This window comes from Crocuta crocuta, unplaced genomic scaffold, assembly GCF_008692635.1.
Source record: "Crocuta crocuta isolate KB4526 unplaced genomic scaffold, BGI_CrCroc_1.0 scaffold102, whole genome shotgun sequence".
NCBI classification, from domain to species: domain Eukaryota; kingdom Metazoa; phylum Chordata; class Mammalia; order Carnivora; family Hyaenidae; genus Crocuta; species Crocuta crocuta.
This window is the reverse complement of record NW_027530019.1, coordinates 4,841,720-4,861,202: the sequence shown is the minus strand read 5'-3', so window position 1 is coordinate 4,861,202 and position 19,483 is coordinate 4,841,720. Positions and strand designations below refer to the sequence as shown.

The window sequence follows — 19,483 nt, the reverse complement described above, 5'->3', positions numbered from 1 at the left end:
CTCGAACCCACGAACCGCGAGATCATGACCTAAGCGAAAGTCGGACGCTTAACCGACTAAGCCACCCAGGCACCCCAACTAAAAATAATTTTAATGTTGAAGATGAAGGGAGACAATAGGTTCATGGTTATTAGGCCAATCAGAACATTTAATTATGTCCTTGACCAAATACACTGTCTTGGACACATTAAATCTAAGAACTGTATCAAAAAATAATAATTTTTTAAAATTCTTTTTTAAAGTTTATTTACTTACTTAGAGTAACAGAGAGAGAGAGAGAGAGAGAGAGAAAGTGCAGGGGAGGGGCAGAGAGAGAGAGCGAGAAAATCCCAAACAGGTTCCACACTATCAGCACAGAACCCAACGTGGGGCTCGAGCTCACAAACTGTGAGCCCATGACCTGAGTCAAAATCAAGAGTCAGACACTTAACTGACAGAGCCACTCAAGTGCCCCTAATAACTTTTTAAAAATGTTAAGTGATTTTTATGATTTTCTGTCAAGGCTTTATTGTTGGATGAGAAACCTTAACCATTATACACACACACATACACACACATATACATATACAGATATGTAATGACATATATATTATTCTCTCTATATATACCATTATATAATATATAATTATTTCCTAAAACTACCATATACAGATCAAACATTAAAATAATCCACATTTCTCATTAGATACAATATTTTATGATTATTGAAAACTTTTGTATACGTTTTCCTTTGAAATTCTTTTTGCCTAAAGTAACTCATTAAGTTTAGGATTAGCTATAAATTTTCTGGAACTATTGTATATTCTCAGGAGTTTTTGCATGTGACCAAGTTCTAGCTGATGTTGTATAAGTGTTGACCCAGGGCAACTCCCAGAAATCTTCCATGAAGGGCAGCTAGCAGAATCCCTTTGTATCTACATTTTCTTCCTTTATTCCATCCGCCAGCCGGAATGTGTATTCTGCCTTATATTATGAGACCAAAGTGACTGTGGAACAGTGAGCTGAATGGAGCCTGGAAATTCCCAAATGTTTTTGTAGAGCAGAGTCGTCACTTCTCCCACTGTTTAGTGCATTCAGAAATAAACGATTTGCTCATACCAAACCTAATATTAACTAATGCATCTAATCTTCATGTTCCCATCAGATGCACTTTTTAAAAAATGTACATAAAATTCCAGGAGCCCATTTTTTCAGTTATTCTAAAGTACCAGCCAGAAAGGCAAGTCCTACTTTCAACCCTATTGTTAATAGCCAGGTGTCTACTTTCATACCTTTTTTTCCCACTTCTAAAGTCATGAGATTAAAGCAGAAGAAGAAATGAAAACAACACCTGTGCTCTCATGTCTTTCATGTTCCTATTCAGAACTTCAGGGTCACTAGGGATTTGCAGTTTCTTCTGGTGCTGTCATTCATTCCCACATGTGTCAGCATTCACTTAGCTCAATGAATCTTCACCAATTCTTCTTTGTCTTGATATACATGTNCTGGCTCCAGCCTGAGTTCCATTGCTTTCTAGTTAGGGAATGACCTAATTTCCACTAGTTTTTCTCCTTATTGCTACAGGAAGCACGAGATGTTGTTGCCAATGCTTCTGAAAGACCAGACTCACCATTGTTGGTTAGAACAGCAAAACTATTCATTTCAAAAGAAAACAATTTATTGGGCACTTAACTATGCTTAGCATTCAGCATGTATGTTATCTTTCCCTTCTACCTCAATCTGTTCCTTTTGCTATATTCTTAATGATAGTTTGGATTCCCGAGACTCTTTCGAATTTTTTCTTTCTGGCTTCCCCTCTGATTTATTTTTTTAAATCCTCTCTAAAAATGCTTATCTTCTCTAATAAGCTGTAGCAGAGAAAAAAAAGGATATCTTAAGCCTTTTCACTTTCACATCTAGCCAAGAAAAGCAACTTATATTTATATCACACATGATTGGTCACTATTGAGACAGAAGGACAAAAATAACAAATGTGTCCCAAGTCACTCCAAATAGTTCTCCTGGTGTCCTTACATCCTGGATTTTTCCCCAGCAAGCTGTTGAGTTCCAGAAAGCATTTCTTTTAATTCTTTCTGGCTGATGCCCTGGTAGTGCAGAGGATCAGCTAGAAAGTGGAGCATGGCATGAACCACCTCGATGTCAAACAGAGCTTCTTTCAGCAAATATGATAGAACACAAACACTCAACACATATTTGACAGCAATGTTTAAAATTACTTTTATCCCATTTACTCATTCCTTCTGCTATGCCCATTTCCTCAACTTCTAGACCCAATGGATGTTGAGGCTAAAGCATAAGGACAGGAGTTGGAGAAGGCAAGGATCATTTCAAACCTGGCTAATTTTGAGAACAAGTACAAGGAGAAAAGTTAGGGAGATGCTATGTTTACTGGGGTGGGACTGATAATGTGGTTGAGTTTTATGATGACACTGAGTTTAAAGTGATGGCAGTTTTCTACATCTTGTTCCTAAATCTGTCAAGCACAAATCACATGTGACCTAAATCCACAATGAAATTCTAGCTGTGTTAGATGTGTAGGATTAACAGAATTGTTTGTTAATAATAGAAAATAATTTTGCATAGCATCACAGTATTTCAGAAAATATCAGACATTTAACAATGTGGTGATAATATGTTTTTTCACTTTCTTTAGTATTTAATATTCACGTAGTGTTCCCAGTGTTAAAGAGGAAGATCTGTAGGTGCCATCTGAAGTATCCTCACATGTGCTTCCCTAACACTGCTTCCCTCTTTAATCTATAGTCTACAACCACATGCTAGAATTTCATCATTTTCTATGCTTTCATCACAATATTGAGGTCTTCAAAAGATGTACCAAATCGTAAGCAGGTCTTAAATTTTACTAGCGGCAATGATTTTAAGATGCAGTGAAGCATAATTATTATTTATGCTTATTACCTTCCTCTCTTGATAAAGTGGAATCATTGAACTCTATGAATGGACTGTGGAAATGAGAATTCTTTGGTTTTATGTGAATAGATGGTCCCTCAGTTCTTTTTCCTTATCAGTGTTTTTCATTAAAATTTTTTTTAATGTTTATTTATTTTTAGATACAGAGAGACAAAGCGCAAGTGGGGGAGGGTCAGAGAGAAAGGGAGACACAGAACTCGAAGCAGGCTCCAGGCTCTGAGCTGTCAGCACATGGCCAGACGCAGGGCTTGAACTCAAAAACTGCAAGCTCATGACCTGAGCTGAAGTCGGATGCCCAACTGACTGAGCCACCCAAGTGCCCCTGCATTTTGAATTTGCTTATTATTATGACTTCCTAGACTCATGAAAGATTGAAAGATAATGGCAATATATTTTATCCAGAAGCTTCTCAATTGTATTATTATTATCAACTACTTATGAAGGCATAGCTTAATTGTGACCAAAATCTTGGTAATTAAGGTTATTTCATTTGTTTTGCCAGTAGCTGCTGCAAATGAGGTCTTTGACTACTCTTCATCTTCCTTTTAGTAAAATCAGGGTGTTTAATGAAATAGTTTATTGAATTCTTAATGACACTGAATAATTCAATTCATAAGTCATTGTTTAGATCTAGAGACAGAAAGCTTTTTTTCCTATTCTGACTCGAGAAAGGGAATAAAAATTATGCTATTAAAAACCAAATGATTTGTTGGTCTGAAATGTTAGAATGAAATAAATATTCTTATAACTCATATAGAATTTCTTAGAATTGAATATATTTTACTGCTCCACATTCTTCAAATGCAAATAGAATCAAAAGGTTTTCTTTTCTTTTAATTAAAATGTGTTTGCTGTTTATATTCAATTTTAACTTTTGGAGTTAAGAAATGAGGGCTGCTTTCCTTAATTTGTGTCCTCAAATTACTCTAGGGTTTATATATTCTGACAATACTTCATAAATACTTTAAAAGATTACTCCTTTGCACTTTCTTCATAGACCCGAGTCTATACGAGCAGCCTAAGAACTCTCAACTGGATAACCTCTGGCCAGTGCTAGCATACCATAGTATGCTGAGAAAATGGCCTATATGTAGCATATGTGTGAAACAGATGACAAATAATGGCTAGGCTACATTAATCCTAATGAAGTGGGTATCAATTTTATTCTCCAGAAAGGAAAAAATTAAAGTGAAAAGAATAAATAAGAGGATGAAGCAAAGGCATGGAATAAAAAATCAGATTTTCCTTCAATTAAGTGAATATTTTCAAAAACAGCTTTTAGAGACTTGATTTTATGCAGATAGTTTTCGCTTGTAATTTTCTTTGCATATTGTTAGACACAGGAAAGAGGATGTCTCTTGGTTATACCTTCATGTTGAGATTATAATTAACAGCAGTTATTTAAAGAAGTCTGCTAGACTTTTAATTCCTATGTTGTTTTAAAAAATTTCTTGAGATTTTACTGCATTTATAGGAGTCATTAAAATACAGCATTGGAGGAAAAGATACATAATAAAAGAAAATAGCAGGTTAATATTCTTGTGGTAACTATACATGTTAAACAATTCAACAAAGATTAAATTGTAAAAACAATTTCAACAAAGATTAAAAATCAAAAAGCTATAAAGTTATAAAATATCAGATAAGCAAGATTCATAATTTGGTTTTAAATAGTCTTTCATGTATCAAAACACTCACTGTCACTTTAAAATATTTAATCTCTTAGGGCAGTAGGTTCTGTTACCATCATTTACAATTGCTTTCATTGATTTTTATTCAATTATAGTACATTCAAGAGATTTTTTGTTAGCAGTAATTTTTAAAATAAAGTTTAAGAGAAAAGTAAAGATTGTTAGCTTATTATATATTTTCATGGTATTACATAATGATTAAGAGGCTGACTGTCTGGGTTCAAATTTCACTTCTGCTACTTACCAGCTGAGAGAATTTGGGCAAATTATATAACTTCTCTGTGCCTGGGCTTCTTGATCTGTGAAACAGGAATAACTAGAGTACTTGCCTCATAGCCCTGGTGACAGGTAGATGAGTTAGTACAAGGGAGTCTTGGAATAATTCTTATCATGTGCTATGAAATCAATAAACCTAGCTGTTATCAGATGATTATTATGATGGTAAATTAGAAGTGTAATTGTGGGGAAGAAAAAGCTAAGTTCAAATATATGCCTATTTCTTTGAATCCAGATATCTTTTTCTACAAAATAAAAAATAGTCTGAACTTCCCATGTGTAATAAGGACTACCCTGGTATTGGCATGTGTAATATGGGTAGGTGGTCTCAGGTTGAGAAAATATGCACATTAATGATTTTAATAACTTTCAACTGAAGAAGAAAAAAGAACAAATGGTCATTCTTTGATGATCTGCAAAACTGAGTGAACAACTGACTTATCTTTCTGTGATTCCCTGCAGATATCATGGAAATCAGGACAGTGGCTGTTGGTATTGTGGCAATCAAAGGAGTGGAAAGTGAATACTACCTTGCAATGAATAAGGAAGGAAAACTCTATGCAAAGGTATTGATAATTGATAGCTTAGACTTAATTTTTCAAACTTATTTTTGTCAAAAACATCTTGCCTTTCTGGAAAATAAAAATGGAACCAATTTCTCTTCGATTATATAATTTAATGATTTCATTAAAACACTTCATATTCAAGCATTGAGAAAAAGAATGTTTTCTGCAGGACCTTGGGCAAATTGCTTAAGGTCTCTGGGCTTTGGTGTCTTCATTTGTAAAATGAATTACGCTAACCAACTTCTTAGGATACTTCCAGCTTTAAAATTCCATGTGTGCTTTAGGTGCTTAAAATCTAAAATTTCCATCTGTCACTAGTATTAAAGCTCTTTTTGTTAAAGTTCACCTAATCTGCACATTGCTGACATGAAATTTCTTGGGAAAAAAATTCAGAAGTTTGTTTATAAACATCAATCTCACAATCACGGCCTTTGAACTGTGAGCATTCACAGTGTTCCCGCTTTATTACAATGTGAAATATGTAACAGTTCATCCCACCATAATAAAATATAATTGAGTTTTCTTTGTATTCCCATTGCCCAGCACAATACCCGGCACAGGCTAATTACATAATCTTCTAGGTTTAATTGAATGAATGCATGAATGAATGGTTGGATGGATGAACAAATAAACTTAAAATCTATCACCATTGCAGGCAGTTTGGTAGCACATGAAGAGAAGTTGTGAAATATGTTTTTCAGCTGAGGGAAGCAGACACTCTGCTAATTACATAAAATTCTCAGCAGTTAGGGAATGAGTGATTTGAGCATGGTAATATCAGAGCTGCTCATTAGGGGGAAATAGCTCCTCATACTAAGGAATTGTAAAAACGGACTGCCAAAAAGTTAGATGTTTGAAACTGTGTTGCATAACTAAATATGTATCACTTAATCTTTTTAAAATATTTTAAGATGTCTATTTTCTTTTTGCAAATATGCTAACCTATATCTAACACACGGCATTAGGTCCGCTCAAAAAAATAAGTCATATATGATTTAATTCTACTAAGGATTACTGCTTACTCTTTGCTTAATTGAATACCTCTAAAAATCATTTGGATAACGTTGTTTATTGTTTTAACAGAAAGAATGCAATGAAGATTGCAACTTCAAAGAATTAATTCTGGAAAACCATTACAATACATATGCATCAGCTAAATGGACACACAGCGGAGGAGAAATGTTTGTTGCTTTAAATCAAAAGGGGGTTCCTGTAAGGGGGAAGAAAACAAAGAAAGAACAAAAAACAGCCCACTTTCTTCCTATGGCAATAACATAATCATACATGGTATATAAGAAACCAGTTCCAGCAGGGAGATTTCTTTAAGTGGACTGTTTTCTTTCTTTTCTTTTTTCTTTTCTTTTCTTTTTTTTTTTTTTTAAGTAAGAAGGAAAGGCTGGAAAACTACTGAAAAACTGATCAAGCTGGACTTGCGCATGTATGTTTATTTTAAGAGACTGCATTAAAGAAAGATTTGAAAAATATACACAAAAATCAGATTTAGTAACTAAAAGTTGTAAAAAATTGTAAAGCTGGTTGTACAATCATGATGTTAGTAATAGTAATGTTTTTTCTTAAATTAATTTACCATTAAGAGTATGTTAGATTTGATTATCTGATAATGATTATTTAAATATTCCTATCTGCTTATAAAATGGCTGCTATAATAATAATAATAATAATGCAGATGATGTTATATAAGATATGTCAGACCTAAAGGCTGCTGGAATGATTTGTCAGATAATCAAGCCAACACTAACTATGGAAGATGAGCAGTATCTGAAAGGCTTTTTAGTGAAAATTGTAGGCCACTTAAATTCTAATCAGAAAAGAAAGAATATTTTCAAAAATTCTATTATGGAATGGAGTCAAATAAGTAGTTTCACAAAAGTATAGTATTAGAATATGCTTGTACCTATTAACAAGAAGAAAATTCCTAACGCTCAAATTGAAAGAGTATTGCTAAAAGGATGTTTTCAAAAATTTTGTATATAAAATAGCAATAATGATGATAATACTGTATTTCATCTCACTTGCCACAAAAATAACATTTTATAATCCCTAAAAGTAAAATTGAGAAACCTTTAAGTTTTGTTTCAAGTAATATAATCTATCTTTTGTATAATTCATATTTGGAAATATGACTTTTAATAATGTTCTTCCCACAAATAATCATGCTTTTTCTCTGTGGTTACAGCATTAAACTCTATTTTAAGTTGTATTTGAACTGTATTGTTTTGTTATTTAAGTTTATGTTATTTATAAAAAAAAAACAACCTTAATAAGCTATATCTGTTTCATATGCTTTTAATTCTAAAGCAATAACAAAACCGTCTGGCTCAACTACAAGGTTCCCGCCCCCTCCTCCATGACCAATATCAAGTTTAGTACACAGTACTTGGGCCAGCAAATCCTGGATGGCAGACAAAAAAGACAGCCTGCAGCAATTCTTACAATAGATGTCTCACAGGGAACAATACAAAAATGTAAAATATGTTTTGCCACATACCATTGTCAATTATATTGGATGATATAAGTAATATCACTGCACATAAAAGAATTTAAAAATTGTCAAAGTTAGAATATATTTGAGTTCATGAGTAGAAAAGTGCCATATTTTAAAAATATGCATATTTAGAGTTAGTAATTTTTCTAATCTAGAAATTTCTGCCATTCAGAATATTGCCACATTGAAAGTTGTTTTCCTATTAGATGGGAAGAGCACAAAATAGAATAGATAGTTAGGGATTTGAGGACCTGAATATCATGAAGGCTTGGGGTCAGGCTACATACAGGCTTACCAGAAAGATAAGTCCTACTTCATATTTCTTCAATTGGCAGATTTCGGTAGCATTTTATGCATTCACCAATAGGAGGTCAACATTCATCTAAATTAAACTATTGGAATTCTAATCACTGTGATTTTAATTTCAAAATATTTGTCATCAAATCTCTTTATTTTATACAAATATGCTCTACTAATACATTTATAGGGAAAAGTTACATAAAAAGGCTAAAGCAACAGGAACAGATTAATTTGATCTTCTTGTGGCTCATCTGTATGACCAGGTGACAGGAAACTAGAAAGAATTGCCCTTCCTCAGGTGGGGCACATGCTATGAATGATATTCTGAACTGTCATCTGATTCAAGGGCCTTGCTAGCCAAATGAGCCTTCTGTGGCTGGAGTCTTGTGAAAATACCAAGGGCAGTGGAGAACACATGTTTTTCATATTTGTTTCCTTGGTGCTTAGCAGAGTGTCTATCCATAACCAATTTTTTATATGAATTCATTCGATGTTTGATTAAGGAAAATTCAGAATGAGACTAATCTTACTGGTTTTTAAAATTAGCGGAAACATGATGATCTAGAAATTTGAACAGAAATAGTGTATATACATACATGATATGAACTATGTTAGAACCAAATACTCTTTGTCTATGGATTTATAATTAGAATCAAATCACACAGAAATGCTGGATTAAACATAACCACATTTAGCGGTAAAGCCAATCTGGTAGCGTTTCTAGAAGCAGTTTTAATTCATTGTTTATGCTCTCCTTTTTTTAAAACTTATCATGCAAATTTTAGAAAATAAAACCTGTACTAAATACATACATTAGAATTCTAGAATCTTAAAACCGCAAGAGGCCTTAGTCCCTAGTATCCATTTGTAGACCAGGAAAAAGATTTTGATACACCCAAAGTAGCTGGTTAGGTACGGAGCTGTCACAAAAGTCTAGGTCACTTAGCATGTGCTTCACACTCTTATATTATTAGCTAGTGGTCTCCTTCTTTAAAAAAATTTCTATTGTAATATGATTATGTTTGCATGCAAATGCAACTGATGTTTTGGCAATTCACTTCATACACAATAATTAGTCCATGCTGTGATGATCTGATTCAAAAGGAGAAAAGAAAGAATGCCATTTCCAATCCTGTTTCTTATTTTACTCTAACATGTATTTGTTTACAAAATGAGAGCAGTGTGCAAAATATCCATATAAACAGAGTAACCTTTTAAGTGTTTTGAGAGAGAAAATTGGTTAAATACATAGGTTTCCAAGAATAAGGAAGGAAAAAATTAAATCAAGAATATGAAATGTTAACAAAAGAAGTAATAAAAAGATCCTTTCAATGTAATTAATAAACTAAAATATTTTTATGTAAAAAAAGGTCACACTATAAATTATCAGCCTTCCAGTTGACTAAAAATTGACCTAACGATAAAAGAGAAGGGATACTGGAGATAAATTCTTAGTTTCTATCTCTTAGAGTTTGTTCCTCTGATTCTCTAGAGTGACAAAAAACATACAGATGGACTACAGGACCAGCTGTAATAAAAGCAATTCTGTAACCACAAATAAATAAAATCAGTGTCTCTCAAAATTTTCTACTGAAATCCCAACAGTAGTAGAAGTAAAGAATGAGAGTCTAAGGAATAATGCAAAGGTAGCACACAAAATTTCTTACAAATCTTTTTTCTCTTAAAACTCATGGGATTTTTGCATTTTAATCCATAATACTTTTGGGTTTGCTCTAATATAAAATTCACATGAGTAAGCAAAAGTGATACATCAGGAAGAAGTACAAGGTTTGTCATGCAGCCTCATTTACACCACTACCCTACTGCCATGTACTTGAGTATGAGTCAGACACAAGAAATCCTGTAGCTCTCATTATCCACCATTATGCACAGATGGCACATGGCTACAGAAAACCAAAACTTCATCTAATGTTCACTATGAATAGAAGTGATATTAAAAATATTAATTGCCAGAATGAGTGGTTACTGGTGAATTAGAAAATGATCTACCAGAAAAGATGCAGGCCACTGTGCATGACTTGTGGGTACCAGATGATTATCAGCCATGATCATTTCTATGCTGACTCTAAAACAGTTTTCAGAGAATATCTATTTATTGGTTTCTATGGTTCAAGTTATTCATTTGCATCTTAATATGAAATAGTTCATTAAAACTTGTAACTGTTTCAGTATCATTGTCAGGCTACTCTTTATTCTACTTCTATATTTATTCAACAAAGCTGCTGCTTCTAATGAGGCTGGTGTTCCTTCAGGCCCACATGTGTTCCCACTCATCCTCTAACTTTGAATAGTTTAAGAAAATTCACTTTCTCTCAGGTTGAGGAGACATGGCAAGAAGCAAGAAATTATAAAGTCCTGATCTCTTACCCAAATCCCTGTATTTACTCTTCTCTGAGAAGATGCCTCTTATATTTTCCTTTTACTTCCTGATAATTATGTGGTTCCCATTTCCAAATCATCATCATTGAATTTATGAGAACCTAGGCAAATTCATTTTCTTTAATATCATCAGAACTTTTGAAATATCATCAGAACAATTCTGAAATATCATCAGAACAACTGAAATATGAGATGAATAGCAACACTTAGCTTGAAGATGGCAGGACTTTCTCTTGACAAATCTAGCCACATGTTAGTTATATTTGTTATATAACAAATTATCCTAAAACGTAGTGGTTTAGAACAGCAAATATTTATTATCTCATAATTTTTGTGATCAGGAACATGGATATGGTTTAGCTAGGTGTCTCTAGGTAGAGTCTCTCAGAAGGCTACAATCAAGATTTCACCAGAACTGTGGACATTTATTATCTCAAAGTTCAACTTAGAATGGGATCCACCCTAGATCCTTGACGAGAACCTGAGGTCCTCACTGGTTGTTGGCTCAAAACATCACATGAAACTTTTCTTTCTTTCTTTCTTTTTTTTTTACCATTTCTTTATTTTTGAAAGACCGGACACAAGCAGGAGAGGGGCAGAGAGAGAAGGGGATACAGAATTCCAAACAGGCTCCAGCACAGAGCCTGATGCGGGGCTTGAACCCACAAACTGGGAGATCATGACCTGAACCACATGAACCTTTTCACAGCACTATTTAAAACACCGCAGTTTGTTTCCCACAGAGCAAGGAATCAGAGACTGAGTGAGTGCCCAAAATGGAAGTCACAGTATTTTTATATATAACCTAATCTTGAAAGTAATTTCAAGATTTTCTGCCTATATACAAGGGAAAGGAATTACACAAAGGCTTAAGTACCCAAAAGTAGGGATCATTGAAGGCCATCTTAAAGGCTGCTTAACCAAATAATAAATGAGATGTTTTAAGGTTCCTGCCACAAGACAGGATCCTTTAGGGCCTAATAAAGAGTATTTCATGGCTTTCCTTGGTGAGCCATTCAACAGAGAAACATAAAGCAGGTATATTCTCTGAGGCAACACTTTTGATACTTCCATGAGGGCTATTGTATGGTCCATTATTACAAGGATACTTGAGAAAAGGTTGGAACCACATAATTACTTGGAGTTGTGCCTCCTTAGAATTCCTAATATAGCCGGAAAACTAACAATATCACTTCACCTCTATATGAAAGGAAATGACCATGCCCTCAAAATCAACCTGAAGATCCTCGCCTCCACTTCCCTACCTCAAGAGGATAAGATCATATATGTAGTTGAAATTCCTTGAGCCATAGTTAGTTTTTTTTTTAATAGTTTATTGTCAAATTAGTTTCCACATAACACTCAGTGCTCATCCCCACAAGTGTCCTCCTCCATGCCCATCCCCCCCCATCCATCAGTCCTCAGTTTTTGTCAGCATTCAAGAGTCTCTCATGGTTTGCCTCTCTCCCTTTCCCCCACCATTTCCGCCCTTCTTCTCCCCCTTGTTCCTCCGTCAAGTTCCTCCTAATCCTCCTATACGTGCAAACATATGATATTTGTCCTTCTCTGCCTGACTTATTTCGCTCAGCATAACACCCTCAAGGTCCATCCATGTTGCTACACATGGCCAGATTTCATTGTTTCTCATTGCCATGTAGTATTCCATGGTATAGATAAACCACATCTTCTTGATCCATTCATCTGTTGATGGACACTTAGGCTCTTTCCATGTTTTAGCTATTGTGGAGAGTGCTGCTGAGCCATAGAGAGTTTTATCCTAGATGGTGGAGGCAATCAATCACAAGCTGCCCAAGGGCATGGGAGGATAAGACCTAAAAATACTTGAAAAACAATTGATTTTAATGTTAAATGCATATTGGAATCACCTGTATTTTTTTTTTAAATAATGAGGCCCAGGACCAGCCCAGGCCAATTGCATCAGTATTTCTGGGTTGGGTCATAGGCAAGGGTATTTTTAAAGCTTCCCAGAAGATTCTAACATGCTTGTGCATTTGAGAACCAATTGGTTAAATGGGGTGGTGGGGTGGGGTGAGGGGTGGGGAAGGGAATCCCTTTACAAACTATACCTGATCTTTATTTTTGTTTCTTCCTGAAACACTCTGAAAAGCCTTAGCTGCTTCCCATCTAATTCTCTCTTTTTCAATATGATTTCAAAGTCTGCAGTGTTTCTTGCATCCCTGGTTTCCCTAGATGCCTCTATATTTCTGCTATTCACATTGAGGCTAAAAGGAAATGCAAACACTAGAAAAGAGAGCTACAACTGTTTTTGCATTAGACCGATTATGGAGTATGAAGTGCACAAGGGCACCCAATATAATCCATAGTCATTTCTCAAACAGAGCAGCCACAGTGATTCTGTTAATTTATGTCTTAGATCACGCAGTTCCTCTGTTCAAAACTGCAGTTGTGTTCCCATATTACTTAGGACAGAAATCAAAGTTGTTAGAGTTGCCTATGGAATGAAACTGGAAAAGGTGAATGATTGAAAACTTAAGATGTTAAGTTAGGTATGGGCAAGACAACAGGAAAAAATAATAACAATCTAGAATTATGCACTAGATTGCTTGGCAGGTATCGTTGAATTCTCAGTCTGTTTTAAAGAAACTCAAACTCAACAGTGTTGACAGTATTTAATGGATATGATAATTATTAGACTCATACCTAGAGGAAAGCCCAGAGCCTCACATAAAAACTGACAAATGAATGCACATTGTTATGTATGAAGTAAACAAAATATTGAAGGTATGCATATACCAATTTAACAAAATTTTTCTATTAATCAACCCATTCATAGATCTCACAGGCTAGATGAGAGAACTTCTACTTTACTCTTCCTTATTTAACTGATCCATTATTGGTTATTTCAAACTTTTCACTAATGTAAATATGAACTTAGCATATACTTCTTTATAACTGATTATTTTCTTAATATAATTACAGGAAAGAAAATTATTAGATAAAAAAATCCTTTAAAAATGCAAATTGAGTGGCACCTGGGTGGCTTAGTCAGTTTAAGCATCAAACTTTGGCTCAGGTCATGATCTCAAGGTCTGTGGGTTTGAGCCCCTTGTAGGGCTCTGTGTTGATAGCTCAGAGCCTGAAGCCTGTTTCAGATTCTGTGCCTCCCTCTCTCTCTGCCCCTCCCCCACTTGCACTCTATCTTTCTCTCAAATATAAATAAACATTAAAAAAATAAAATGCAAATTGAAAAACATTTTCAGATTTTTCCAAATATATATTCTGATCAACAGTGCATGGGAGAAGATAAACATTCTCTCTAACATTTACACTCAAACTATAGTCAGCTTTTTACCCTTTGATTAGTATCTCCAAAACCCAGCTAGTTTCTTTTTCAACATCGTTCAATGCATCTCTTTCAAAACCATTGTTTTGAAACCAGTGACAAAATATCTCAACTGTATTCAAATTATTATTATTCACTCCACCTTAGCATGGCATTTCCATGTCACTCAATAAACTATATTAATGCATTTCATAATATGGTGAGAACCCACTGTTTTTTCATGCTATCCAGCACCTTTGACCACTACCACCAAACAGCAAACCAACATATCTAGGGGAGGCATTTGCCAGTCACCCTATGGCAGACCATGGAAGATTATCTTAAAAGCTAAATTAGTAATTAGAAAATTGCTTGGTAAGCATGGCATCAAAGCAAAGGAAGGTAAAATGGTTTGGGATGATATATCATCCAAATGATCATAAAATCTAATTCACAATGATCAAGTCTGAATAGTTCTGTAAAAACACTCCCAGTTTCTGAATCTTCAGGCCCCATCTATTTTGTGCCACATGTTGTTTACCCTACTTTTGTTCATATAGCCTTTCTCCACACACTATAAAATGCAACCAATGACAATACAATAATACAACTTATTAAATTACTACCACATTGGGAGTTTATATCTCTGGCCATCTTAGGAATGTTTGGGACTTCCTCTCTCTTTAGCCACGCAAATTTCTTGGTTTCCTTTCAATATTATATAATGAAAATCATAATGCCAAGATTTTTACTGGCTTAATTCACAGAAAAGCACTTTATTTCCACGGTTTTTTTTTTTAATTGTCCCTAGGCATTCTGAGAATAAAGAAGTAGTAGCAAATTGACAGACATACAAATTAAAGTGCAAGTAGCTAATCCATTGGGCTATTACTATTTCTGTAACATGTCGAGGAACATGGCATTTGCTAAATATCAACTATTACTTGTGTGTAGAGTAACTATTGCGTTTCTTTTTTATCTCCACAAGCACGAAGTATAATGATGTGCACATAATTACTTAAAAGTTACATGTTAACTGAATATAAGGATTTTTGGTGCATATAGTTTAAACTACAGTTTATAAAAATTCATGTTAGTTTTTTAACCTAAAAGTCCAGATAAAGACAAAAAATGGGCTTAAGAACTAGGAGAGAGGTATAAAATAGCTTTTCAAAAATGATCTTCCTCTGAATATAAAAGGTTATATGGCTGTACCACAATAAGAGAAATGAACATTAAAACTTTAGTCTTGTAAATGATCTAATAATACTTTGGTTAAGGGGAGATGGCTTGTAAATACCAAGTCATTCCAGATACTGAAAGTCTATAACTGCTTACATTCCAGTCCAAAAAAGGGAGATAATGCCTTTCTGTTTGGAAGGCAAATTTTAACTATCTGCTGTCTATTTCATTAGAAACAAAAACAGAACATTTTTTTTAGTTTAAAATTTTGGAGAAAAGTTAAGACCACACGACAAGAAGCATCTCAAATGTCAAGAAGAAATTATGGTTTAAATGTTTTGGCAGAGTAGCTGGGTGACTCAGTCAGTTAACTGTGTGACTCTTGATTTCATCTCAGGTCATGATCTCACAGTTTTGTGGGGATTGAGCCCCATGTCAGGTCAGCATGGACCTGCGTGGGATTCTCTACCTCTCTCTTTGCCCCTCCTGCCCTCTCAAAATAAATAAATAAATAAATAAATAAATAAACTTTTTAAAAGTTAAATAAATATGTTTTGGATTAGAAGACGCAATTCTGAGATAGTACTAAACATAGACTATGGTTATTTTATTTCTTAAAAGTCATATATATGCATACATGGGTATATATACACTCATGCTTTACCCCAGTTCTTCCCTTGACCTGACTTACCATTCCTCTAGCACATAGATTAACATATTTATACACACAAGATACACATACACAAGGCATACACACATGACTATCAAGGAAGAAGAACTCTAAAATAATAAATCTAAGCTATCAGTCTCTATTGCTAATTCTACCTCAATAGTAAACAACCACTTTGTATTCCGCCCCTAAGGATGTCATTATAGAGTAATAAAATGTTAGAGAATATAGAAATCCTCTTTAAAGAAGTGTCTGTTCATATCTTCTGCCCATTTCTTCACTGGGTTGTTTGTTTTTTGGGTGTGGAGTTTNCTAAACAACAGTGGTGAGAGTGGACATCCCTGTTGTGTTCCTGTTCTCAGAAGGAAAGCTCTCAGTTTTTCCCCATGAGGATGATGTTAGTTGAGGNGCCTCAGGATGTAGAGTTCTGAATATATCTGTCAGATCCATCTGGTTTGTCCAAAAGTCCAGTTTGTCTGATATAAGTATAGCTACTCCAACTTCCTTTTGATTTCCTGTAGCATGATGTATGTTTCTCCATCCCCTTACTTTTAATCTGAAGGTGTCTTCCAGTCTAAAATGAGTTTCTTCTAGACAGCATATAGATGGATTTTGTTTTTTTATCCATTCTGCTACCCTATGTCTTTTGATTGGAGCATTCACCCCACTTACATTCAGTGTTATTATTGACATATGAGGGTTTAGAGGCTTTGTGTCCTTTGTGGTGTTCAGNTTAGTTTTAAAGACTTGTTATGCTCTCCGTACCTGTGACGGCTGCTGTACCCAAGAAGACTCTATGACTGTCCAGGGCCTATCATTTTGGAGAGTGTTTTTTGAATTGTATCTTTAGGTCTCTCTTGGTTAGACCTTGGTTGTTTTATTTTCCTACTCATAGTGATATTTGGGACTCTCCACCATGTGTACTTTGGCTTGTTTCTTGAGGTAGCCCTGGAGAAGGAAACAGACAGACAAACACACAGGGAGCAGAGGCACACAAACGCACAGACAAATCCAATAAACATGCAAACCGAGAGGGAAAATGAAAAAGTTAAGAGAAAAGACGGAGGAGGAAGGTGAATAATAAAAAATAAAAATACATTAAAAGGTAAAAAAGAAGAAAAGGAAAGGAAAAAAGAAGAAAATCCATGGACAAAGAACGGTTTAAAGCATATAACTGGATTTCCCAGGTACAATTAAATAGCCGGGTGTATGCAGTGCTGATTGAAGAGCATACAGAAATAGAGAGAAGACAGGGCGGGGATGTGGCAAAATTGGAAAAAGAATCAACAGGCAGAAGGGATAAGAACCTTTTTTCAAAGAGCTAAAGGGAGGAATATGGTTGGATAGGTGAGAGAAGGACACCTGTGTTACCCTGAGAGAAAGAGATGATAAGATAAGTAGGTTTAGAATTTACATCTACAGAATGGACTAAATGTGACTGTTCAAGCAAGCCGGTGACCAGAGTCAATCAGGTCAGTGTTCCAGGAAAAAAAAAGAAAGAAAGAAAAAAGAAAAAAAAAGTGGGGGAGAGGGCAGCTCTCAAGCAGGGATGGGTGTGGTGTGATCCAATGCTTCAGGCGGGAGTTCTGCCTTGGTGGTTGTGGGGAGGAGAGTGGCGGTGCTCCAGTCTCTTCTTGAACCAAGCGCTGCACCTCGCTTTTTTGGGTGTGTAAACTCCTTGTGCCGGGGGCGCAGACAAAGTGGGTCGCGCTCTTTAACCTAGACGAGGCCGGGTTTCTAAATCCTAGTCTGTGCGCCCCATGGAAATTGCCCTAGACACAACTTTGCAGGCAATCCCCTCAGGGCAATTCCAAGCCTCTTGCCTAGCTCTGGGGATGGAGCCAGAATCGCTGCTCCCTTCTCCTCCAGGTCGGGTTAGCGAGCAAGGATGGGGGTTTGCCTGGGGGGCGCGCTGGGCCCGCTGGAGAGCAGGAAGCCGGGTCCCTCTGTGTCTCGTCACCCGAAACACGAACTCACGGGCAAATCTCCCAGGTTTAAGCCCTTCACCTTCCTTCTAGGGGCCCAGCCAAGCCAGAAGTGCAGAGGCCTGGTACGCGCGCGGCTCCTCCAGGGTCCAGCCAGCCAGGAGCACAAAGGAGCGGTGGCGTGCAGCTCCTCCAGGGGTCCAGCCAGCCAGGAGCACAATGGCGTGGTCAGCGCACAGCCTCTCTAGGGGTCCAGCCAGCCAGGAGCACAAAGGAGCGGTCAGTGCGCGCGGCCCCTCCAGGACAAGTTGGCGCACGTGGACCTGGTGCATAGGGATTTGGCGCGCACGGTCCTTCTGTGCCCCAAGCGGAGGTTTTTCTGTACCCCAGCGACGGGGACGGTGTCTTGAGTAGTTTCGGACTCTCTCTTTCCCCTCTCACTCCCCGCAGACGGGGATCGCCCCCGTCCTTTTGAGTCTCCGATCCCAGCCCAATTTTATCTTCCCCAGTTCGCACTCACGTTAGAAGGCATCTCAGTGGATTCTGCGTCCTTTTTCTACCAATCTCTTGGGTTCTGTAAGGTTTCCTACAGATTCAGATCTTTTCCGTGTGAGATATAGGGGTGAGTGCAATGTACGGAACTCCCTACTTCTTCGCCATCTTGCCCCTCCCCTCTTAAGTTTTTGTTTACATTCCAATTATTAACATACAGTGTAACATTAGTTTCAGGTGTATAAAATATAGTGATTCAACACTTCCATATATCACCCGATGCAGGGACCGAACTCATGAACCAACAGATTATAATCTGAGCCAAATTCAGATGCAGAACTGACTGAGCCAGCCAGGTGTCCCTAAAATCACATTTTTAAAAGCCATGCATGCAGCCCCTCTGGAAAACAGTGTGGAGGTTCCTCAAAAAATTAACCATAGAACTTCCCTATGACCCAGCAATAGCACTGCTAGAAATTTACCCAAGGGATACAGGAGTGCTGATGCATAGGAGCACATGTACCCCAATGTTCATAGCAGCACTCTCAACAATAGCCAAAACATGGAAAGAGCCTAAGTGTCCATCAACGGACGAATGGATCAAGAAGATGTGGTTTATCTATACCATGGAATACTACATGGCAATGAGAAACAATGAAATCTGGCCATGTGTAGCAACATGGATGGACCTTGAGGGTGTTATGCTGAGCGAAATAAGTCAGGCAGAGAAAGACAGCTGCCATATGTTTGCACGTATAAGAGGATTAGGAGGAACTTAACGGAGGACCAAGGAGGAGAAGAAAGGGGTAAATAGTGGTGGAGAGGGAGGGAGGCAAACCATGAGAGACTCTTGCATGTTGAGAACAAACTGAGGATTGATGGGTATGGGGGTGATGGGCATGGAGGAGGGCACTTGTTGGGATGAGCACTGGGTGTTATATGGAAACCAGCTTGACAATAAACTATTTTTAAAAAATAAAATCCATGCATGGTCATATGAAAAATATTGGTTCAGTGAGTTATACAGATAGTCTAAGTGTTGCCACATTTCTTTAAATGATAACAAAAAAATCACATTTGATAACACCACTGACTTATTAGGCAAAGTCTTTAAGTATTGGAAAAGTGTCAAGATCATGGTGACTGACAGATGCAAGTTCTCCCAAATTTTTCTTTGATACTCAAATTTTCTTATAGGCCACAGCATAAGCATTCCATACGTCAGGATTACTACCCTATT

General features: G+C 36.3%; 3 protein-coding genes across 14 annotated transcripts in view; 2 read left to right on the top strand and 1 right to left on the bottom strand.

The window, feature by feature from the left end:
- Positions 1–6,787, top strand: part of FGF7 (fibroblast growth factor 7) — a 59,873-nt gene extending 53,086 nt beyond the window's left edge. Inside the window, exons 2-3 of the mRNA XM_077764323.1 lie at positions 5,361–5,464; positions 6,548–6,787. Of these exons, the coding sequence (XP_077620449.1) occupies positions 5,361–5,464; positions 6,548–6,742 (299 nt within the window). The 3' untranslated portion in view covers positions 6,743–6,787. The remainder of the gene's footprint in view (positions 1–5,360; positions 5,465–6,547) is intronic.
- DTWD1 (DTW motif tRNA-uridine aminocarboxypropyltransferase 1) overlaps positions 1–19,483 on the top strand; it is a 164,034-nt gene that overhangs the window by 68,426 nt on the left and 76,125 nt on the right. The window lies entirely within an intron of this gene.
- FAM227B (family with sequence similarity 227 member B) overlaps positions 1–19,483 on the bottom strand; it is a 160,872-nt gene that overhangs the window by 82,770 nt on the left and 58,619 nt on the right. The window lies entirely within an intron of this gene.